The sequence below is a fragment of the Schistocerca serialis genome, chromosome 1 (assembly GCF_023864345.2).
Source record: "Schistocerca serialis cubense isolate TAMUIC-IGC-003099 chromosome 1, iqSchSeri2.2, whole genome shotgun sequence".
Lineage (NCBI taxonomy): Eukaryota > Metazoa > Arthropoda > Insecta > Orthoptera > Acrididae > Schistocerca > Schistocerca serialis.
In genome coordinates, this window is record NC_064638.1 from 236045382 (window position 1) to 236071320 (window position 25939).

General features: G+C 41.7%; 1 protein-coding gene across 1 annotated transcript in view; it reads right to left on the reverse strand.

Annotated features, from left to right (window-relative positions):
* LOC126461519 (substance-P receptor-like) overlaps positions 1 to 25939 on the reverse strand; it is a 241241-nt gene that overhangs the window by 183900 nt on the left and 31402 nt on the right. Inside the window, exon 2 of the mRNA XM_050096006.1 lies at positions 2518 to 2535. Within this exon, the coding sequence (XP_049951963.1) occupies positions 2518 to 2535 (18 nt within the window). The remainder of the gene's footprint in view (positions 1 to 2517; positions 2536 to 25939) is intronic.

Here is a 25939-nt window from a genome sequence, read left to right on the forward strand (position 1 = left end):
TGTTTCCCAACAAGGTAACTCACCCACATTCCGCTGTTGTTACCCAACACGCTTTACAGATTGCCAAGATGTTGCCCTGGCCTGGGTGACTACCAGATCAGTCTCCAATCGAGTACACACGGGATATCATCGGACGACAAGTATTGCGTCATGTACAAACAGAATTAACCGATCCTGTACTGACCAACAAAATGCAACAGGCGTTGTACTCCATCCCACACTGACGTCCGGCACCTGCTTATACTTTTGGATGCTTGAAATCACCATTATAGCGGTTACACCAGTTTTGATGTACCAGCGTCTCACATCTGCAGTGGCTTAACATTAACCTGTGATCGTCCAATGTTAATCACTTAAATGTGTTACCTAGACAGAAGTATTCCCTAAGTTTCAGTACTCTGGTATTTTTGCTTTCAGTCAGTATAAGCCACAAATCACCGAGCTCAGGGGCCGTAACATGTCAGAACTACGGAGAGGTATGTGAGCCGTGTCACGGCTCAGCTCATTTGATTTACCGGCGAGATTATTTATTTTAGGTCTGAGGATGGTCATTACAGACTGAAACCGGTCATCGTCTAAAGAATGCATATTGTGATCAGAGACTGAAATAAAAAAGCATTTTACAGTATTGGATCACTGTTTGTATAAGCGATTATGTCGCAGTTGGTGATTATTTCACTTGTTTTCGCCGCAGCGATGGCGTGATCCCTTGGCGCTGGTGCGCGAAGCAACAGTTTTGGATGACGGCTCGGTCGGGATATGGGGACAGGACGGAAGCGGCGGGGAGTCAACTGGTGCCTGCCTATTAAGGACTGCGATGAGTGTGGCTGTTTGCGAGCATGTGTGGAGGACGGATTGCTCGCTTGCTTAGCGTGGTTCTCCATGACCAGCTGTTGTTTGTTAGGCCTACCACTCGAATGTAACAGAAACTGGATTGGTGTGGTTCTCGTTACCTGGCTAAGGCCGAAATTTTTATATATTTTTATTATATTTAATGATCATTACTTTATTATGTGGTTGGTACTTGTAGCCAACATTTTGTGATTTGCAATACTTCAGAGAATGTCATCATGTGCCAGGTGTCTACTGTGAATAATTCTTAATTTGTTTCATAGTGTATGGCACGGTATCCACTATCATCGATCATTTTATGAAAGTTCTGTCCAAATTATTATTACATTAGACTTTGCTAAAATTGGTGCGTTTAAATTGCAAATTTCTTAATTCTACTAATATTGCTTGGGATAAACCCATATATTTCTTGATATTGCCATATTTGTGTAGTAAGTTGTGTTTCTTCTCGAGACTGACTGAACTATTTTGGAACACGTGGAGCGAGTATTCAAATGAAAATTTGCTAGATAACACAACCGTCGTGAAATTGATAACTTGACAGTGTTTACTCATGTCACCAGTTGTTAATCGTATTTCTGTCTTGTAGCTTACCTAACTGATATAAAATAATTTAGAAATTTTGTGTATTTGTCACGAAAGGTGAACTGATGTCACATGAGAGAATAATAAGTGACATTTGTGTAGGGTTTACGTAAGCTTAAGTGAAATAAGGAGGTAAGAAAAAAAACTGATTATCATTGCCACATTTTTTTAAGTAGGCAGTAGGGAATTTGTTACACTCTTGCCAAATTGGATTTGTTTTAAGGTTTGATTTACATGTAGTACAAATCGCAAGTTCAATACTTTTCTGGCGTAATTGTTAATGTTTGTACATGTTGCATTATTGTACGATATAATATACCTTTTACTAACAGTACCTTTATGTAATGTTTCAGAGTGGGGCTGAATGTTCTTCTAGAGAATGTTTAAAAACAAAATTTTTATTTTCAAAATTTCCTTTTAAACTGTTAATTGTATTAACTTGGATGTATAACCAGTTTGTGTCAACAAGGCTTGGACCAAATAAATGTGCCTACACCTTCCCCATCCTGGCTCTGCTACCGTCTGTACGTCACAGTATGATTTGGGACAGAGGGTTGACTCACACCGAAGCGTGCAGAGAAACACGGGTAAGTGTGTCACTGATTTCATTACGTCGAGGATACGCTGCTGCTAGCGTCTCACTGCTCCCTCAAGCGGGACCCGTGGACCCCACGTAGAGCGCCGAAGGAAAGCAGCCTACCACCGTCGTTGTAGCGAGCCTCAGAAGCTCGGCACCCGGGACGCCGCGAGTCCGCTCCCCAGCCCTGCCTCCGCGGACGGCAGCGTGCAGTCCGTCGGACGATGCCACCCAGAGAGCGCAGGCTCGCAGCCCTCTCGCTCCTCGCGCCGGTGTAGCTGTAAGGTGCAACGCGCCCCACCACAGAGTCATGACCGTGTAGCAGAGATTGGAGCTAGAGCCAGCGGGCCGGTTGGCCGACAATTTTCGTCGCCAAAAGGTAGTCGTGGTTGGCCTGCAACTTAAACAATCGTCATTCTCTCCGGTTCTAGACGCGTACACTATGGCGACACGGCTCCCTCTTTGAGCCCCCAGGATCACTTCTTTATACGTCTTTCCCCTACGCCTCTGACGTAGTTCCCCTGGATAGGGCAAGTGGAGTGCTCTTTGATAATTACAACGTCAACTTTCCTCAGCCCTCTTCGGCTTCTACGCACAGGCGCTGTTCTAACTGCAAAGTATGGTGCTCTGTACTGCTCTGATTACTTCACGTTTATATACAGTGCCCGCGAGGCCATGCCTTCTAGCCTGCGATCGGTGTCGTAAACCTGCCTCGGAGACTCGTTTGCAAAATACCAACATCGCCGGTGGCTGCCATCCGATGTGCCGGTCGGTCTCTGAACTACTGCCTGGAAGTCTTGAGTACTCAAAGAACTGTGTCTGACGCCCGAACATTGAGAATAGAAAATAGTGCATCGAGAATGGCTAGCTACTAGCCGAAATCTGGATTTGTGTACTAAAATCTAAAAAAGGACGACTGATTGCTGCACTCTATAATTTATAAAATAAAAAGCTTATGACGAAGGCAGGGGAGAATTAAGTTTTTATTTCTTTTGCAATCATCTTGAGCAATACGAAATTTGCGTCATGATGCTGTTGACTAAATTCTCATAACTAACATAAGCTTCGAAGTTTACTTCTTGTGATCACCATGAAAGATATTTTTTCTGTGTCCTTTTTGAAATAAGGTTATTGGGACTGATGAACAAATTTGTTTTAATATGCCATCGAACAGGTACCACCTGGGCTAAGAACAAAAATATTTTGCCTGGCGGATTTTGACTTAATCTCTACTTACTGGATAAGCTACTTACTGGATAAGCTACTTACTGGATAAGCTACTTACTGGATAAGCGTTTAACTGTCATAATTGTTATTCAAGTAATGAACCATCACATTGTTAAAATCACATGTATTCTGTGAGGATAGAGGCGTTGTCTGTAGCAAGAGAGTGGGAATGAACAGAGTAGGACCTAGTTGTTGTAATTCTTCGTTGTACTTTTTAACTTCCACTATGACAGAATTATGCTGTCACCAATTGAATTTTCTTATAATGTTACCTGTGAACTTTCGTTTTTCATTGTCTCATGGGGGAATGGTGAGAACAAAATAGATGGTGAGCACTGTTGTTCAAAAATGGTTAAAATGGCTCTGGGCACTACGGGACTTAACTTCTTAGGTCATCAGTCCCCTAGAACTTAGAACTACTTAAACCTAACTAACCTAAGGACATCACAGATATCCATGCCCGAGGGAGGATTCGAGCCTGCGACCGTAGCGGTCGCGCTGTTCCATTCTGTAGCGCCCAGAACCACTCGATTACCCCGGCCGGCACTGTTGTTCATTTCACTTCTAGCCCATAACAGAGATATCCGTTCACTTTCCATAAAACTGTGAGAGACTGATTCGAGTCTTATCGTGATTTCAGTCGCACTACTTTATCAAACACTTACTTTAAAAGAGAGGAGACTTCTTCGGGAATGCAGAAACTAGTTATCTTCTTCTTTCAGTGGTAATTGTACGTGCTGCTATCTGTAAGTAAGGTATAGATAAGATCCGTTCAATAATATATGACATAAACTGGAACTAAAACTGCTGGAAAAACTAAAGCTTACAATGCTATGGTTGTTCTCAGCGCTTCCATTCCGCCAAAGTATCATTCACTCAGTGGATGACTTCTATATTTAGTCGTACATTTTCTGATACAGCATTGCTCAAAACGTATTAAAGATGTATTAGGTTGACAGTGTGATCATCTGGGATAACTTATTAACGTGCTAGTATAGTGTTATTACACTAGTGGCCATTAAAATTGCTACACCAAGAAGAAATGCAGATGATAAACGGGTATTCATTGGACAAATATATTATACTACAACTGACATGTGATTACATTTTCACGCAATTTGGGTGCATAGATCCTGAGAAATCAGTACCCAGAACAAACACCTCTGGCCGTAATAACGGCCTTGATACCCCTGGGCATTGAGTCAGAGCTTGGATGGCGTGTACAGGTACAGCTGCCCATGCAGCTTCAACACGATACCACAGTTCATCAAGAGTAGTGACTGGCGTATTGTGATGAGCCAGTTGCTCGGCCACCATTCACCAGACGTTTTCAGTTGGTGAAAGATCTGGAGAATCCGCTGGCCAGGACAGCAGTCGAACATTTACTGTATCCAGAAAGCCCGTACAGGGACCTGCAACAAGCGGTCGTGCATTATACTGCTGAAATGTAGGGTTTCGCAGGGATCAAATGAAGGGTAGAGCCACGGGTCGTAACACATCTGAAATGTAACGTCCACTGTTCAAAGTGCCGTCAATGCGAACAAGAGGTGACCGATACGTGTAACCAATGGCACCCTATACCATCACGCCGGGTGATACGCCAGCATGGCGATGACGAATACACGCTTCCAATGTGCGTTCACCGCGATGTCGCCAAACATGGATGCGACCATCATGATGCTGTAAACAGAACCTGGATTCAACCGAAAAAATGACGCTTTGCCATTCGTGCACCCAGGTTCGTCGTTGAGTACACCATCGCAGGCGCTCCTGTCTGCGTCAAGGGTAACCGCAGCCATGTTCTCGGAGCTGATAGTCCATGCTGCTGCAAACGTCGTCGAACTGTTCGTGCAGATGGTTGTTGTCTTGCAAACGTCCCCATCTGTTGACTCAGGGATCGAGATGGGGCTCCACGATCCGTTACAGCCATGCGGATAAGATGCCTGTCATCTCGACTGCTAGTGATACGAGGCCGTTGGCATCCAGCACGGCGTTCCTTATTACCCTCCTGAACCCACCGATTCCATATTCTGCTAACAGTCATTAGATGTCGACCAACGCGAGCAGCAATGTCGCGATACGATAAACCGCGACCTCGATAGGCTACAATCCGACATTTATCAAAGTCGGAAACGTGAGCGTACGCATTTCTCATCCTTACACGAGGCATCACAACAACGTTTCACCAGGCAACACCGGTCAACTGCTGTTTGTGTATGAGAAATCTGTTGGAAACTTTCCTCATGTCAGCACGTTGTAGGCTTCGCCACCGGCGCCAACCTCGTGTGAATGCTCTGAAAAGCTAATCATTTGCATATCACAGCATCTAATTCCTGTCGGATAAATTTCACGTCTGTAGCACGTCATCTTAATGGTGTAGTCATTTTAATGGCCAGTAGTGTATATACCATTAATACAGTCACTCTTATGGAAGACTTCCCTTTCAATCTCTTGTTTAGACAACTTGCTTGACCGTTCTGTAATGCAAGTCTTCATAAACGGAAGGCGTTTGCTTTCTTTTATCGTTCCAGGGTTTCCTGTCATAGTGACGTAAACGACATTTCCGACTTAAAGCAATGTGAAAACATCTCCGTGTAACCCAAGAACCATGGACATTGCTACATCACGGTGCTTTAACGATACAATTAGCGATACTATAGTTTTAACGACATCGAAAGGGTTTTTGTGGAAACGCCAGACAAAGGGTAGCAGTTGTTTTCCTAATTGCGGAAGCTAAAGTCTGAATCATTGGCTGACTTGGTCTTGTATCATTAGCCACCGTAGTGCTGGTACTGGGAACGGCTGAAAGAAAGTAATAGTATTGTCGTAGCGTTGTACCAACTTCCCAATACCCTCGTCGCAAAAGGAAGCCGCCTGTGCTTTCTCCAAATTCTCCAAGCTGGTCTACAGCTCGATGTCTGTGCCAAAATGTTGTCTTCACAGCCAACGGTTCATATGACGAAACTTAGGAGGAGCCAATTACTGACTGAATTGTTCGTGATCAAGCACTTCCCATCGAAAACGTTGGAGAAGCATCTTCGTTGCCCCTGCGGAGTACGGCCGAGAATTGAAGAATGAAGAAGGAAACACTTGTCACTTACGTTATGTGAGTTGCATGACATCGGGTAAAATCTGTCACCATGCTCTCATACTTGGGTGGGAGACACTATTTATCTAAGAATCTTAAGTGTTCAGTGTGCTCTCGGAGCTGAAAAGAGTGATGTGACGCGATCAACGGGCATACTAGAGGCACTGCTGAACACATCTATGCAAATCTTTTTGGATTTTCACGGTAGTTAACATTTCACGATCGATCGGACCTTGCCGGCCGTTGTGGCCGAGCGGTTCTAGGCGCTTCAGTCCGGAACCGTTCTGCTGCTACGGCCGCAGGTTCGAATCCTGCCTCGGGCTGGATGTGTGTGATGTCCTTAGGTTAATTAGATTTAAGTAGTTCTTAGTCTAATGGACTGATGACCTCAGATGCTAAGTCCCATAGTGCTCAGAGCCATTTGAACCATTTTTGATCGGACCTTACTTTCCAAATATCCCTCGTGAATGCCAAATAAACAAAAGTTGGTTGGCGTATTTGTGCATCAGAAAGACGATATCTATTCAGATTTCGTGCATGTCGCATAATAATGGCGCTAGTAACTCCACTGAGAAGATGCAAACCAGGTTTGCTTTCAATACAAACTGTAAAGATCGTGGGTGCTAGTTACCTTTGAGATTTAACGTGGTGAACTGATCATAGTCAAGAATGGCTTTGAGGCGACAAAGACACCGTTATGAACAGAACACTTCACTGAGTTCGAACGAGGTCATGCAGTAGGACTACGAGAAGCTGGATGTTCCTTCTGCGATATTGCGGAAAGACTTAGTAGGAAATTAGCCGCCGCACTTGACTGCTGGGAGCCGTGGTCGCAGGAATGTATGGTCGCAAGAAGACTAGGCTCCGAACGGTCACGTAGCACTGCTAAGAGGGAAGACCATCGTGTTTGATGTACGGCACTAGCGCTTCGTATTACATCTGAAGCAGCCATTGGCACCACAGTGATAGCTGCTGCAATTGGCACCACAGTGACGCAACCAATTGTTACAAATCAGTTACTTCAAGGGCAGCTCCAAGCCAGACGCCCAGCATCGTGCATTCCGCTGTCCTCAAACCACAGCTGTTTGTGACTTCAGTGGTGTCAAGTAAGAGCTCATAGGAGGGATGGTGAAGGTCTGTGGTGTGTGCTGATGAAAGCTGGTTCTGCCTCGGTCTGAGTGGTGTGTGTGGGTTAGAAGGAGGCCAGTTGAGAGCCAGCAACCAACCTGTCTGCGTGCTAGACCTACATCTGGAGTTACGGCGTGGTTGCAGTTGCGTATAACAGCAGGAGCCTCCTCGTAGTCATACCATGGCTGCAAATTTGTACATCAACCTGTCGGTTCGATCTGTTCTGCTATCTTTCATGAACAGCATTCCAGGGGGTGTTTTCCAACAGAATAACGATCGCCCACATACCGCTCCACAGAGTGTCCACATGTTGCATCGGCCTTGGACTGTTCGATCACTAGATCTGTCTTCAATCAAGCATATATGGGACATCTTTGGAGGACAACTCCAGCATCGTTCACAAACATCATTAACCGTCCCTGTATTGACCGACCAAGCGCTACAGGCATAGAGCACCATTTCACAAACTGACATGCGGTACCTGCACATCACGTTAGTATGCTTGTATTAAACATTCTGGCGGTTCGCTGGTTATTAATGAACCAGCATTTCACATTTGCAATGGATTATCTCATGCTTACATTAACTTATGATCCTGCAATGTTGATCATTTAAATATGTTACCTGGACAAATGTATTCCCGAAATTTCATTACTCTGCATTAATTATTTTTTCTGTCAGTGTGTGTGTGTGTGTGTGTGTGTGTGTGTGTGTGTGTGTGTGTGTGTGTATGTTGCACGTCTCCTCCGAAACTGTTCGATCGGTTTCAACCAGACTTCACATATCTCTTATTGCCCAGCAACAATGGGTGTGGAGGTGTGGAGTTAAGAACAATAATTCAGGATGACCTGATAAACAACGACATGCTAGAAAAACTGCTGCATGACGTTTAAATATATTACTTCTGTGCGGGTAGCAGTATTCGCAATATATTTTCCAGGCAGTATCCACATATGACACTAAATCCACCTACAAATGTTTATCGTGGTGCCACACATAGTAAAGGCGATATGGCATCATAAACACTGGAGTGCGTGCAGAATTGCCGCATTGTGCATGATATTTAAATGTATTACTTCTTTTCTTTTAATTCCAGTCGCAACACATTTTGCAGACAGTATCCGTATACACCGCCGAATATGCCTTCAAAATTATATCGGTGTATAGCACATAGTACGACACATAGTTCAAGAGATATTACGTCATAAACACTGAGATACTTGAAATAATACCGCATCATATAGGCAGTTTTAATGAATTTCTTCTTTACTACTAAAACATTCCTGCAGTCGAGTCAACGTAACAAAATACTTGACATCTGGCAGCGCTTTCTACAGCTTTGAATTGTGAAGGGCTAACGGTTGTAGGCGAAAACAACCGTATATAGGCCTACTTATAGGCGTTCCCATAGACACGTTTACAAAATATCGTTTTAGACAGCGAAAGAGCTGTGCCCAACGTTCGAAACAGTCTGGGATCATGTGTCTTAATTTGGACACCATACTCCATCTGCACATAATGGATAATTGTTTGTACGACTGTTTCGTAAATTCAAAGATGTTCTCACTAACAGATAGAAATGATTTTTTTCGGTACTTCACTACAGACACAGCTAATCTTTTGTTCTCGTTTCCGATACAAAACTAGCCAAATAAATACCCGGGATATGACGGGTTTGTCATCTAGTACGTGTATATACAGGGTGAATAATCTAAAACGTGCTCCGCAAATGTAGCGGAAATGGAAAGTCTATTGATATGCGGTTTTCACAGAGTGGGTTGGTGGTGAGGGGCTCTTATTGTTAGGCAATAAACAGACTGTAATCCTATTTAGAAAGTGTATTTTTTGTGCAAACATACACTTTTTAAAATAGAACAGCTGGTTTAAGAGGTTGATAAATAATTATATTTGCCGAGATGGTAGACGTCTGTTGGCATATCTTGCCGCATACACCGTACAAGAACGAACTGCATTTTTCCTTCGTTCTCCAAACACCATGAACATGCCGGCTTTTTCTGCGTTGGTGAACCCCATCGTCTACTCATGACCTACTGCTTGGACTGTCACACACTAACTGACTAGCAATTCGAAGTGCACTCAAGGAGCATCATGCCACTATAAGCAAATATAAAAGCATCGTAGCTAGCAACTACGCAAGATGAATGCCACAAACAAGTGTCGGCGTGGAAGCTTTTCAAAATACGATATCTCGTGAACGACTCTCACTAAAATTCTGAAACGAAAACAACCGACATTCTAATTTACCCTACTTTTGGCCTGTTGATGTCAATAGGCATGGTTCCATTTAAAAAAAAAGTATGTTTGCATAAGAAATACTTTCCAATCACTATTACAGCCTATTTATTCGCCAATAATAGAGTCCCTCACTGCCGATCCATTCTGTGAAAACCGCACATCAATAGCATTTAGTTTTAGGTGATTCACCCTATATATTATTTTGGACACCTTATATATTTAGGGTATTAAAAATTTAAGTTCCAGTTTCAAGGCGCTGTAGAAAGAGAATCACTGCTCAGAATGACGTCAAATTTGACCAGCATGTTATTGACACTGGGGGGAAACGTTATGGAACAAAGAAAACTTTAGTTTTACCGACAGATGACTCTGTAAGTGTCTTAACGTAAAAAGGGTCGGCTACAAATGATAGATGAATCGCAATACGACGAATATGGATTGAGTTGTACACAAACCAACCATAGTGTTCAATGTGCATGACTGCGTAAGTTCGGCTAACTGTTAGTTATCTAAGGCCATCCACCTACGCAAGGTCGTATCACAGCGGATGTTCTAGGTAAGTTACATCGGTTTATATTTGCCCTAGGCCAAAATCCGCTTAAAGGGAAAAATAAGGTCAGTTTATAACTGTCGTGAGACTGTCGCTAAACAAGTTCGGTGTACTGTCAACCGTCCACCACAAGTTGAAATCGAAAAATGGCGAATTCCGCAACAGATATGAAGGTGTGGATAGCAATGCATGATATTTCGTAGGATCTTATGTTAGCAAGCATGTCCAATGTTGGGGCAGTTCCCCATGCACTGCATGTTTGTACAACATCGCTCGACCTCTGTGGCCACGTTTTTCACAGACTTCGGATTCACTACTTTCCTCTCCCTGCACAGCACAGTGTACTTCAAAAGAACCTGTTTTTTCTACTTGTGAAATCTTTTATCCAGACTCTTAGCAGGCATTGGAGCGATGTCTTTGTTCGTAGACTCGGAACTTCTATAGTGCTACTGATTCCGCCTCAGCTACACTATGTCGGCGATTGCTGCGCCAACAAGTTCTCTGCGTACGCGCACACCACCATTACTCTAGACGTTCACTGGGGAGGGGGGGGGGGGGGGTCCACCGGGGGCCGAACCGCACAATAACCCTGGGTTCGGAGTGGGGCGGCGGAGGGGTGAAGTGGACTGCGGTAGTCGTCGTGGGCTTGCCGACCGCTGCTGCTGCGGCGGGGACGGAGTCTCTCCGTCGTTCCTAGGTCCCCGGTTAACATAACATAACACAGTGCTACTGGCGCACAGTCACCGATCTTGTAAAAGAGCTTTACCTATAGTGTGCGGTGTTTCGTGCAGACAGCCATGTTGGGCATCTCGGACGCAAATTGAGGATCAGCGGTGTACCACACTTCGCTTGATGTGCATTTTCTGACGCTTACAGCATCATCTAAAGGTAATTTTTTTTTGTTCCATGACATTTCCTCCCGCGTCAACAATATGGTATTCAAATGTTACGTCATTCCAAGCAATGGTCCTCTTCCTACGGCGTTTTGAAACCGGGACTTTAATTATGGACATCCAGTGTATCCTGTACTTTCTTTTGTCGGTGTGACGGAAGACCTATTATAGTTTGTACTGTGTAACTGTTTCTTTGTGCACTTTTTCTGTTTACGTCCTGGGGCTATTAAGCATGGAATTACCAGTTTTTTCTGCTGTTATGTATCTGCACGTTTATTAACAAGTTGTTTAAAATTATTGTCCGTAGACATGCTAACATGAAGTTGCAGTTTTATGTAAAATTGTAAATCTTTATATTCCGTGTAGTGTAAAGTGTGATGTGTTGAGCTGTAGAAATCCATCCATACGCCGATAGGGAATTACCAACAAACAAACTGGAGAACGAGTAGTGGTGGCCGTGCCGCGTGATTGCGGAAGTGCTGTGTCCTTGGACAACGTAGAAGAACTGTTTTATTTGTGATACGCATATTGGTTCCTGTGTACAAAGAAACTAATAGCCAATCCTGTCTCATTGCTTTTAATGGCTAAATAACATCTACAACATTAATCTTAGAACTGGAATGTGCCCATCGCCAAGCCGCGTGAATGCTATGCGTGTGCGGTATTCTACATTAACTGCAAGGACTGATTAATGTACCGCGGACTGTCAAATTCTCGAGAACTGATATTCGGAACATTGATCTTGAATTTTCGATACGCCGATCTTCGCATGTTTACCGTGAGCGCACGGTAACTATTGTGAGCAGTATGGTTCTTTTAGCACATATCGCTGATTGTAAAATCAAATTACAAATATATTAGTGCACTTTGTTTTTGTCGACTATCGTAGCGTGAAATGTTCCTAGTTGTCATCGAATGGGAAACAGAAAATTCGAAACTGTGGCTATAAACGGCTTACAAACGTTATGACATCGGGATACGTCATGTGTTTACTGAATGAAACGTTGTTTCTCTACGTTGCCAGCTGCAAATACGCTCAGTGAGAAGATTCTACAAACATACGCGATCCTGTGCGTCCACGAACAGGCGGCTACGATCAACAGGATTAGCACGACGACGGTAATCGCTCGACGCTCTCGGATTATGGACTAACACACGAATGAAGACGACACACCGACGGCAGCAGTTAAGTGAGGGCTGACTTTGTGCAGACCAGCAAAGCTCAGTCATCGCGAACTATTACTGGAAACAGCTTTGAATTCAAGTTATTAATTTTGTTAATATTTTTCATTGTCATTGTCTTTCAGACAGCTGAAGTACCACTTAACTTTGAACAGCATTTTCCAGTAACTTGTAGAATTAAAGATTAAAAATCAATTTCGTTCATTAAATAGACTGCTGTGTTTGTTGCTTTTAGAACTGGTATATCTTGTAGCGAAATTGAAGTAGTTATTTCCTGTGGATTAGGGTGGGTAGAGTTTATACTGGAAAATCGGAATAAATTAATAATTGGTTCCGTTTACCGGCATCTTGACTAAGTTGATACAGCTGGTGAAAAATTCAAAGAAGACTTCAAGTAGATATCCCACTGATACAATTATACTTGATGGCGACATCAATCTACTCTCGATATCTTGGCGAGATTACACGTTTGAAATTGATGGTAGGGACAAAATATGGCTGAATTTTTTCTCGGAAAACTATCTTGAACAATTAGTTGAGGGGCCCACTCGGAGTGTAAATGGCTGCGAAAACATACTCGATCTTTTAGCAACAAATAACCACTAGCAAATAGGGAGCGTTAAGACGGATACAGGGATTAGTGACCACAAAGTCGTTGTAGCAAGACTGAACACCACAACACCAAAACCAAACGCAAAATATGTTTCTTTAAAAAAGCAAATAAAAATTTGCTTGACGCTTTCCTAAGAGACAGCCTCCATCTTCCGAATTACCTATGAAAGTGTGTGTGGCTTAGATTCGAAGAAACAGCAGTGACAGCACTAGAGATATTGTCACGTAGAAGAAGGTGTAATTAGATGAATGACGAACACTAACATCACTTAACGAAGGTTTATTCAGCACTTGCACATACAAGGGCAAGGAGAGAACTGCCTCCGGCCAGAACACATACTGTATGTATACAGTTACTGAACATTCCGGTACAACGATTCTTGACATTTGTGGATACTTCTAGAATGCACTCGAACCGAATATAGAAATTTTGCTGTTCACATGAGCTTTGAATTCACGACCTTCATTGCAACAGTCTAATATCATAACCACTATACCGTAGTGACTGTGCTACTTAGTTTCTTCTGCGACAATATTTGCACCAAATAAATCAATAATAGACGAAACTAACCGCCCATGGTACGAAAAAAGGTCAGAACACTGTTGGAGAGATAACGAAAAACCGTGGGAAATTTTAAAGAACACAAAATCCACAAGAATGGCGAAGTTTTACAGCGCGAAATTCAATGTGAGATGCTTTTAATAATGTCCACAATAAAGCTCGGTCTCTAAATCTGGCAGAAGATCCAAAGAAGTTCTGGTAGTATGTGAAGCAGATCAGTAGCGAGAGACAATACCTTCACTACGCAGTAGCGAAGGGAATGTTACCGATGACAGTGCCAATAAAGGAGTTACTAAATACAGTTTTCCAAAATTCCTTAACCAAACGAGACGAAATAAGCATTCCAGAATTTGAATCAAGAACTGCTACCAATAAGATTCCTTTCAGAGTACGCTGATATACATTGTCCAGTCACATTAATGTTACAGCCTGAATACCCATCTTTTACAGCGTGGACCGCTGCGAGACGTCGAGGAAGAGAGTCAGAGGTTCTGGAAGGAGAACGACAGGGACGTGGAGCCATGACGAAACCAGTGCCGTGGCCATCTGCACTAGGTTTCTCGGTTGATGATCCATGGCGCAAAGCAGCCCGATTTTTAGGGAATCACGTTCAAATTTAATGCACTCGTGTGCTTTGTACTTCGACAATTATGCCTGTTCATTTTCCCATTGGTGTGAAAAGTGCCTTCGTCGCTAAAAGTTAAGCTATTAACAATTCCATGCCCATCCTCATTCAATTGGTGCAAACGCGAATAAAACTCGAAACACTTGTATTTGTCGTCGTCATTGAGCTTCTGCACTAGCTCCATTGAATGGTTTCATGGACAGCTTCTGTCGCAGGAGTTTCAACACTTTCACCGATTTCTTTGGACTCCTTATGAATGTCTCTTACACGCGCTCCACATTCACTTCACTCACATTGGGACGTATTCTTCTCTTTGCCGGGCACAAGCAACCCGTCATAACAAGTTTGTTATTATACCAGTGGTAAATGGCCCTCCTTGTTGGTGGCTTTTTACCGTACTTGGTTCCAAATATCCGCTGAACAGCTGCAGCACACTTGTTTTTGTCGAACTCTGACACACAGAACGCTCGCTCCGCATCTGAACTCTCCATGTTTGCGACTAGCGCTGACTATCGGCAAATTACCAAACTACACTGTGGCGGTATACATGAAAAGAAACTTTCAGGGTTTCTCTTCAAAATGACATATTTGTGATATCTGTTCAATGTTTGGTTTTTGTGCAATAAATAATTAAAAGTGTTCCCGGACTTAATGTACACCCTGTATTACTGCTTCGACCATGGAGCCTGGAGTTGTCTCATCACCTGCGAGGCGGTTCGACGTATTTGTGGATTATAGAGATAGAGAGAGAGGAAGAAAGCTTCAGCACATCCACTGCAGACGTCGGCAGTTACGAATATCGAGAAGTCACATATCTTCTTGTACAGGCTGAATTTTTTCGCTTATTCTCTGACAGAACAAGAACATTCCCTACGTCTGAGATGCATCAAGTTTGTGTACCAATTAATAATCAATTGTTGCAACGACTTTAACGCAACAATGAAATTTTGAGGAGAATTTCACTTCTTTCAGTGTCCAAAGCTCTTTGGGTCGTTAAAGAGTCATTGATTCCTCTCCCTGAATCGTGTAATATTGATCCTGGCACAATAATAAAGACTGATTTTCAATGACAAAATTCAACTCTTGTAAAATGGTCCGAAACAGGCGCTGTTAATTTCTGGTATACTGTATGGTTAAATGATGATGGCGTCCTCTTGGGTAAAATATTCCGGAAGTAAAATAGTCCACCATTCGGATCTCCGGGCGGGGACTACGCAAGAGGACGTCGTTATCAGGAGAAAGAAAACTGGCGTTCTACGGATCGGAGCGTGGAATGTCACATCCATTAATCGGGCAGGTAGGTTAGAAATAGGATTATAAATACAAAATCAAATAGGGGTAATGCAGGAGTAGGTTTAATAATGAATAAAAAAAATAGGAGTGCGGGTAAGCTACTACCAACAGCATACTGAACGCATTATTGTGGCCAAGATAGACATGAAGCCCATGCCTACTACAGTAGTACAAGTTTATATGCCAACTAGCTCAACAGATGATGAAGAAATTGATGAAATGTATGATGAGATAAAAGAAATTATTCAGGTAGTGAAGGGAGACGAAAATTTAATAGTCATGGGTGACTGGATTTCGAGAGTAGGAAAAGGGAGAGAAGCAAACATAGTGGGTGAATATGGATTGAGGGAGAGAAATGAAAGAGGAAGCCATCTGGTAGAATTTTGCACAGAGCATAACTTAATCATAGCTAACAATTGGTTCAAGAATCATAAAAGAAGGTTGTATACATGGAAGAATCGCGGAGATACTAGAAGGTATCAGATAGATTATATAATGGTAAGACAGAGATTTAGGAACCAGGTTCTAAACTGTAAGATATTTCCAGGGGCAGATGTGGACTCTGACCACAATCTATTGGTTATGAACTGTAGATTAAAACTGAAGAAACTGCAAAAAGGTGGGAATTTAAGGAGGTGGGACCTGGATAAACTGAAAGAACCAGAGGTTGTACATATTTTCAGGGAGAGCATAAGGGAAAAAATGACAGGAATGGGGAAAGAAATACAGTGGAAGAAGAATGGGTAGCTCTGAGGAATGAAGTTGTGAAGGCAGCAGAGGATCAAGTAGGTAAAAAGACGAGGGCTAGTAGAAATCCTTGGGTAACAGAAGAAATGTTGAATTTAATTGATGAAAGGAGAAAATATAAAAGTGCAGTAAATGAAGCAGGCAAAAAGGAATACAAACGTCTCAAAAATGAGATCGACAGGAAGTGCAAAATGGCTAAGCAGGGATGGCTAGAGGACAAATGTAAGGATGTAGAGGCTTATCTCACTAGGGGTAAGATAGATACTGCCTACAGGAAAACTAAAGAGACCCTTGGAGAACAGAGAGCCACTTGCATGAATATCAAGAGCTCAGATGGAAACCCAGTTCTAAGCAAAGAAGTGAAAGCAGAAAGGTGGAAGGAGTATATAGAGAGTCTATACAACGGCGATGTACTTGAGGACAATACAATGGAAATGGAAGAGGATGTAGATGAAGATGAAATGGGAGATACGATACAGTGTGAAGAGTTTGACAGAGCACTGAAAGACCTGAGTCGAAACAAGGCCCCGGGAGTAGACAACATTCCATTAGAACTATTGACAGTCTTGGGAGAGCCAGTACTGACAAAACTCTACCATCTGGTGAGGAAGATTGTAAGGGGTCCGTAGGCCCTTACTATAAGTTTTGCGACAGCACAGGTCGACAGGACAAACAATCGATAGTGTGTGTCGGGTTGCGAGAGCGAGTGTTGAGACACAGTGTGATACACGCTGCGGGCCGAGCCGGGTGGAGGTCTGTTGCTGGAATGCAAGACCGTACCGACAAAGGGAGTGGCCATCGCCGTGGTTTAACCCCTTTGTGTTAGGAATATTCGGGAAAGTGAAAAAGTATAATTACTAGTGTGATTCAGTGACATTTTTGTGCCGATATTGTAATTACGCGTCTACCGCGCCGGCATCATTTGGATTGCAGTGTTGGATTGCAGTGTTGGATTGTAGTGGTGAATTACAATGATTGAAATTGCGTGTGACGATAATGAATAACGAAAGGGCCTGTGCTGAGATTAGCCGTTATTAATTCTGTACGATGAAGGCAGTGGCTGTCTCCTTACTTTGTGTTTTTGTGATGAATATAGGTTGTTGATTAATGAAGCTGTGTTGTCGTTCTTCTTGCCACCAGACATTTTATTATTACAGCATTCGAGAAGGACAAAATGGAAGGTAACAACTCCGTAGCAGTCCAATCCGATTGCCAGCCCCATTAGGTACATGGTCACATTAATTAATGTCTGTTTTGGGCTGCTATCAGATCTCGATCGAGCGGGATAAGTAAGTAGATTAAACTGGAGTGTTACACCCTTGGCTTACCGTGAAAGGACAAGTGCAATTTTCGGACGAATCGTAAAGAACAATAAGTAATATTATCTTATTTAACGTGAGAGAAAAATTTTCCAATGTTGGATCGAGACAGAGCATAAACTTTAATATCACGACAAGAAACAGTGCATTGTGAACAATATGAAGTAATAGGACCTTACGATTGTGACTAACTTTTTCTTGCCATTTTAGATGAGAATAATAGTGTCAATAAACTGTGTTATAATGTGCAAACGCGTAAATCCGCACGAGAAACTGTGAAAAGAGAACACCAAAGAAAGACACGTGTGAACATTAAAATAGCAAAACGAGCCAAGAATTCGTTACGAAAGATTTACAGAAGTGTTTAATAGTAATATTGTGACTGAAATTGTTTTTTTGAATAGTGAAATTCAGACAGCTTCTTGTGGACCCATAAACTGTTATGTGGACGACAATTCGTGTAGCGAAGCAATTGTTGAGTGACGTCACACAGACACGTGCAGCAGTTGCGCCAAAGAGCTTCAATCTGCGAGGTGATTTCACACGTCATCCCAACTACCTGTGCAAAGAGTAGTTCAAGCGCAGACGCACTACACCAAGCGCCGTCCCGACATCTAGCAGCCGAACTACAAACTACGCCCGCCTGCAGTGCCACGGAGCGGCCGACGGAGAACTACGACGTCCAACCACAGCGAGCAGCGTGACTTCACGCGGTTCCGGCGGCAGTACAGCGCCACGCCCACTTCAAACGTCAAAACATCGCGACTAGTGGTAACGTCGGTTGGTGAGTGGAGACGACTGATTGACAAAACATTAAATTGCAATGTGCAGTTTTTGCGATAAATAAACTTTTGTAAACTGAATTGCGTGTTAGGAAAAGTGCCCAGTTGCAGTAATTTCCGAAAAGTTTGCGAAAAATACTCTGAATTGAGCATACTTATTTATGGATACTGCGCTGTCTAAATGATAATTATACAGATATGCTTTTTGTTTTTGGGGGATTTTATATGTATAGATTTTATGAATGGTATGATTTATCTTATTTAAAACATTTTACATAAGCTGTGTATGTGAAAATTGATATTTGAAGTGATTAGGTTTTGAGAGTTGTTATGTTCGATGCTCCTGCATATTGTATCAATTTAGGGATTAATTGAATAATACTTCAGGTACTGTTTGATTAGTTTCATGGTAATTAGGAGTGTTTTTGGGTTACTAGAGCTTATTCTATATTACTTACCTGCGCATTAAAAATAAACAAACATGTCTACTGAAGATAAGCAGGTTTGTGAGGCAGTAGTTGAAAGGAAAGGGATAGGACAGGAAGACAGAGATGATTCAGGAATCAGTGATTATGGAGTGTCATTAGATAGCCCATTAGCACATTCAACCAGTTATCCCGAGACACCGGCACAAACGATGAGAAATAAGCCAGTTTCAGAGGGTGCAGATATACGGTCGATGTTGGCAGCCTTGCTAAAAGAGAATAACGCATCACTAAAGGAAGATTTACGAGAATCATTAGAGAAGGGTTTACAAGAAACTAGAGAAGAGGGAAAAATATTACGAGAATCATTAGAGAAAGGTTTACAAGAAACAAGAGAATCACTAAAGAGTTTACAAGAGAATAAGACATCATTAGAGAAGGGTTTACAAGAAACTAGAGAAAGCCTAGAAAAGTCATTTAAGGAAACTCTAACACAAGAGCTCAAAGCATCAGAAAGGAAGATAGAATATAATCTGAAGAAGGAAGTACAAGAATTAGAAGAACGACTGAAGATGGACATGAACGAGAGAGAGAGGAAGCTACAGAAGAGCATAGACCAAGTCCAGGGAGACGTGGAGAAGATGGAAGGAAAGTTAACAAAAAAGATGGAAGACGATATTGAAGAAACGAAAGCCGAATTGGGAGAAAGAATCAACGAAGTGGAAACAAATTGCAATCATCGAATCGCTGAGGTGACGCAAATGCAGAAACAATGTAATGATGCGGTTAAGGGGATAGGAGATAGGCAAAACCAACTAGCTGTCAATCTGAGAAATGCTATAGCCGTGCAACGGGAAGAGGATAACAAGAGGGTTGCAATGGAGGTCAGGCAATTACAACAGGGAGTGCAGCAATTGGAGAGCAAGACAGAAGAAATCGATAAACGAATTAACAATACCACTTTAACCGTTGGGGAAGGTAGAGTAGTTACCTTGATAAGCAGTGATAATCGGTACGTCCAAAATCATACAGGGCAGAAATTTAGACCGAAAGGAGGGTTGCACCCAATGATATTTATGAAGTGGTTAAAAGGAGTTTTCCCAGCACATCTTAAAGATTCAGACAAGATTCAATTTGCAATAGATAGAATGGAAGGTGAGGCCTTCACTTGGGGAGTCAGGAAGAAGGAAGGGACTACTAGTTATGATCAGTTTGAAGAGGAATTCTTGAAGAAATACTGGTCCAAAAGTCATCAGTGTGCAGCAATTGAGGACCTACTCCACCGCAAGTCACTTAATACATGGAGAGGAATGTTGAGAGAGTTTGCCGAACATTTGTGGGAATTGAACGAGACCTTGGAACAACCCCTGAGTGATGACGTAATGATATCAGCAATAAAAAGAAGAATGAGCCGGAGAATGCAGGAAACTGTATCTGGGAGCCTAATTAAAGATAGGGAGGCCTTGATGGAAATACTGGAACAGTTGGAATCTATTCGATCACAGGAACACAATCAGGCTAATGGTCAAAACCGAGGGGGAAGTAATGACCCAAGAAATCATTTTGGTAATTCATCAAAATATAGAGGAAGAGGTGGTGGCCATAGTTACAGGAACCATGGTGGTGAACGGCAATGGAGAAATGATTGGAGAAGGAATGAAGAACCAAGAGATCATGAGAGAGGATGGGATAGGCGAATGAATGACACAGTGCATATAGAAGAGGCGGAAGGACCGGAAAACTGAATGACACTCCAGATGAGGTCCGGTCCGGAGTGAGAGCAACAAGGACCAGAGTAAACCTACTAAGACACGACAAGCTAGTGAAACCAATAACTTACCGAGTGGGAGATTTGGTACTAGTAAAGGTTCATGCAAAATCAAAGAAAATAAACTCTGAAATAAATAAATTCAACCACATTTACAAGGGACCATACAGAATTATAAAAATTGGTCACCCTAACACTGTGGAGCTGGAGTATGCAAGGACAAAGAGAGTGCATGGTAAGGAACATGTGGAAAACATAAAAAGGTACTACTCACACGAGAACGGGGATAACCCAGATGAGGAAGAGGTACGAATTGAAGAAAGTTAGGTGTAGGGAGCTAGCAACTCTTTTGCTGGTATACCAAGTGGCGACTGGTACACTCCCAGCTGGGTGAGACTTTATTTCTAATTTCAAGTGTCACTCCTCTACCATCTTTCTCTATCCTTAGGTTAAGAAAGTTAGTGAGTAGTAGTTAGGATTGGTAGTGGTCATCCAAGTAATTCAGTCAGGAACCATGTAGTAAATTTATAGTTGACTTAAAATAAGGATAAGTAGTTACTGTTGATGTAGTGTGTGAGGTGTCAAAGAATCAATAAGTTGAAAGCTCAGTTTAGTGTGAGTACATTACAAAGTAAATAGTGCCAGAGGTAATAAATGAGAACCAGATAAAAATGCTAATGTATACAAAATGTCGTGGGAAGCTAATTGGTCAAACAAGATTATGTGTAATCTTATAGAGTTGTTTTATGAGACATGAAAAGGTCAACTGTGATAAGAAAATTGAAGTAGTGTATCACCTTGTAAGTAGATGAACACATAAAGAAACAAATACATGGGGAGATAGTTGTTTGAATAAATGATGTGAAATAATAATGTATATTGAGTATGAGATGTTTGAAGTATTGAAGTATATGGAGGATTGATATAGGTTGAAGATATATATGTATTTGCAGTTGAAGTTGGTGTTAAGCTATGTGTAATGAAGAGTATGGAGTATGAGATGTTTGAAATATTGAAGTATGTCATTTAGCACATGAGCAACATCTGTTTGCAAGTTATTTGTAGGTATACATGTTTATCTGAAGTATGCTGATAAAACAAAGTGTAATTAATGAATAATTAGTAATTCATGTATCCAATTAGCTATCAGAGTCAATTATGGTTATATGTAGGTCAAGCTTTAGAAGCAGGATTCTGGCACTGAGTAATGAATGACAAATATCCATATAGTGGATTTGAATTAATGTGAATATAACAGGAAATATTGTACCTCTAATCTAAGCTTTCTTGATAACAATTCACATATGGCAGTAATGTTTGGCAAAATAAAATGATCAGTAGTTTAAAATTTTTCATTGGGTGACCACATTAGTTGTAGTGTTGCAAATAATTGTGTAAGACATACTTAGCGATACAATGTAGCATTTAAATTTATGGAATCTGTAATGAATAAGTTGTAAATTTCTTCCTTAACTTTTATGTGTGTTGGCCAAGTGAGTTATAAATTAGAGTGATAGTAGTATGGACGGCACGAACCCCGCTGAAAGGACGGCATACCAAGGGGGTAGCTGGCATTCAACTAGTTTCTTTTCTTGTCTTTGCTATAGCAAGTTATAACAGATATGTAGTTAATGACTCGTACTAACTTTTGAAAGTGAAAAGTTTTGGAAATTTTTGGAAAGATAAGTTTATAAGAAATATTTACCATGCTATGTTAAGTAAGTAGGATTGATGTTGTGTGTTATTTGGACAATGCCATATTTTTGAGATGTAATAACTTTTTGTAGAATATTATTGTAGAGGCAGCCCACTACCGGAGTCATGGATTTTCTTGGTGATTGTAATTTCATTACTTACTTGCACTGTGTGTTTTGTTCATATGTAGTGATGTCTAATTCCCTAACCGATTCTTTTATGCCTGTGGCTTCAAAGAAGTTTTCGAGGGCGGGGATGTAAGGGGTCCGTAGGCCCTTACTATAAGTTTTGCGACAGCACAGGTCGACAGGACAAACAATCGATAGTGTGTGTCGGGTTGCGAGAGCGAGAGCGAGTGTTGAGACACAGTGTGATACGCGCTGCGGGCTGAGCCGGGTGGAGGTCTGTTGCTGGAATGCAAGACCGTACCGACAAAGGGAGTGGCCATCGCCGTGGTTTAACCCCTTTGTGTTAGGAATATTCGGGAAAGTGAAAAAGTATAATTACTAGTGTGATTCAGTGACATTTTTGTGCCGATATTGTAATTACGCGTCTACCGCGCCGGCATCATTTGGATTGCAGTGTTGGATTGCAGTGTTGGATTGTAGTGGTGAATTACAATGATTGAAATTGCGTGTGACGATAATGAATAACGAAAGGGCCTGTGCTGAGATTAACCGTTATTAATTCTGTATGATGAAGGCAGTGGCTGTCTCCTTACTTTGTGTTTTTGTGATGAATATAGGTTGTTGATTAATGAAGCTGTGTTGTCGTTCTTCTTGCCACCAGACATTTTATTATTACAGCATTCGAGAAGGACAAAATGGAAGGTAACAACTCCGTAGCAGTCCAATCCGATTTCCAGCCCCATTAGGTACATGGTCACATTAATTAATGTCTGTTTTGGGCTGCTATCAGATCTCGATCGAGCGGGATAAGTAAGTAGATTAAACCGGAGTGTTACAAGATGTATGATACAGGCGAAATACCCTTCAAGAAGAATATAATAATTCCAATCCCAAAGAAAGAAGGTGTTGACAGATGTGAAAATTACCGAACTATCAGTTTAGTAAGACACAGCTGCAAAATACTAACGTGAATTCTTTACAGACGAATGGAAGAAATGGTAGAAGCCGACCTCGGCGAAGATCAGTTTGGATTCTGTAGAAATGTTGGAACACGTGAGGCAATACTGACCCTACGACTTATCTAAGAAAATAGATTAAGGAAAGGCAAACCTACATTTCTAGCATTTGTTGACTTAGAGAAAGGTTTTGACAATGTTGACTGGAATACTCTCTTTCAAATTCTAAAGGTGGCAGGGGTAAAATACAGGGAGCGAAAGGGTATTTACAATTTGTACAGAAACCAGATGGCAGTTATAAGAGTCGAGGGGCATGAAAGGGAAGCAGCGGTTGGGAAGGGAATGAGACAGGGTTGTAGCCTGTCCCCGATGTTATTCAATCTGTATATTGAGCAAGCAGTACAGGAAACAAAATAAAAATTCGGAGTAGGTAATAAAGTCCATGGAGAAGAAATAAAAATGTTGAGGTTCGCCGATGACATTGTAATTCTGTCAGAGACAGCAAAGAACTTGGAAGAGCTGTTGAACGGAATGGACAGTGTCTTGAAAGGAGGCTATAAGATGAACATCAACAAAAGCAAAACGAGGATAATGGAATGTAGTCGAATTAAGTTGGGTGATGCTGAGGGAATTTGATTAGGAAATGAGACACTTAAAGTAGTAAATGAGTTTAACTATTTGGGGAGCAAAATAACTGATGATGGTCGAACTAGAGAGGATATAAAATGTAGACTGGCAATGGCAAGGAAAGCGTTTCTGAAGACGAGAAATTTGTTAACATCGAGTATAGATTTAAGTGTCAGGAAGTCGTTTCTGAAAGTATTTGTATGGAGTGTAGCCATGTATGGAAGTGAAACATGGACGATAAATAGTTTGGACAAGAAGAGAATAGAAGCTTTCGAAATGTGGTGCTACAGAAGAATGCTGAAGATTAGATGGGTAGATCACATAACTAATGAGGAGGTATTGAACAGAATTGGGGAGAAGAGGAGTTTGTGGCACAACTTGACAAGAAGAAGGGCCCAGTTGGTAGGACATGTTCTGAGGCATCAAGGGATCACAAATTTAGCATTTGAGGGCAGCATGGAGGGTAAAAATCGTAGAGGGAGACCAAGAGATGAATACACTAAGCAGATTCAGAAGGATGTAGTTTGCAGTAAGTACTGGGAGATGAAGAAGCTTGCACAGGATAGAGTAGCATGGAGAGCTGCATCAAACCAGTCTCAGGACTGAAGACAACAACAACAACAACATGAAGTGCTTCAACACAGAGATGCAAATGACGTCAATGCATTTCACGAATTGACAACTTTTGCGCTGTCGAATGCGGAAGCGGAAAGACTTTTTCGCCAGATGAGCATTATTAAAACTAAAACGAGAAATGAAATGAAATCCGAACTGATGAATTCGAATTTTTCGATCCGAGCAGGAATCTGAAGGAAGAAACAATGTTGTCGCAATGATGAACTGCCAACAGAAGTGCTGACTCACGTAGGAACTTACAACGTTGTTAACATGGGCAGCCACAGCTGTTGAAATTCATTGTGACTCGAAACTGTATGAAACCTCAGACAGCTGTTAACTGATGGTTTATCGACCCGACTTGTATTCGTGTGTAAGTGGTGTCACATAAATTAGCAGATGGAGATGCTCCCAACGTTCGTATTCAGAGAATCCACTAGTATTTTACCCTTACTACTACTGACTACAGTTGCCGCATACCCTGCACTATTTTTATTCGTTGGGCACTCCTCCTCTTCAAGGGGTTGGCCTCTTTGACTACGAACGTTGGGATGTCTCCATGTGCTAATTAATGTGACACCACTTACGCCTGAAGATGTTGCCTTAATGCAGCGAAACCGATCGTTTTAATAGACTATCAATTTACAGCCGTTTGCGGTTTCATTCAATTTCACGTGACCTGATCGGAACTGTTAACGACATGTAAAGCTTCTGAACATATTTTATCCGCTACTACCTCTGCCTCTGGTGTTTAACCTTCTGTCGAGAAAGACGTCGATAACCCCGAGCTCTTCATTTTCTCTTAGGTAAGTTCGCTGTGCCACATTTCATAATATTGTTCTAGCTTCAAACAAAGGGATAAATTGAATTGCTCATACTTTTGGTTACTCAACATGCTTAGTGCTTAAAAAATAACAATCTAATGGTTTTGTGAAAGGAATGATAAAAAAATGTAGTGTTTTGTAGTGGTTTTGAATAAGGTCTTTTAGCGGGAAATTTCATTTCACTGTTGGCAACAAAATTGCTCTGAGCATTCGATCCTCTCTGCCTCCTCTACAAGGGACAGTGTGAAGTAATATCTAGCGTAAATGACGGAATGTAATATCAGTCATCAGGTTTGTTCAGTTTTGAATTCTTTTTAAACTAGCTTTCTTTGCGCGCATGCCGGTGTTGCCGTGAATTTCATACTTTTAAACCGCGTTGTCTATATAAAATCGGTAATTAATCTTTTAACTGATTAAAGTGCTCATCAATAAGAACAGCTTTTACTGTGGGACCAACTTCAAAATCGCGAAAAATCAGCTGTTTCATACATTTTGCTCGAGTAGGTTACTTTGCATGTAACTTTTACAGGGATTAGCTGATTTCAAGTTTGTCCCATAATAAAAGAAAAGCTTCATATTAATGAGTTTTATTTTGAACACTTAATTTAAATAATCCTGTAATA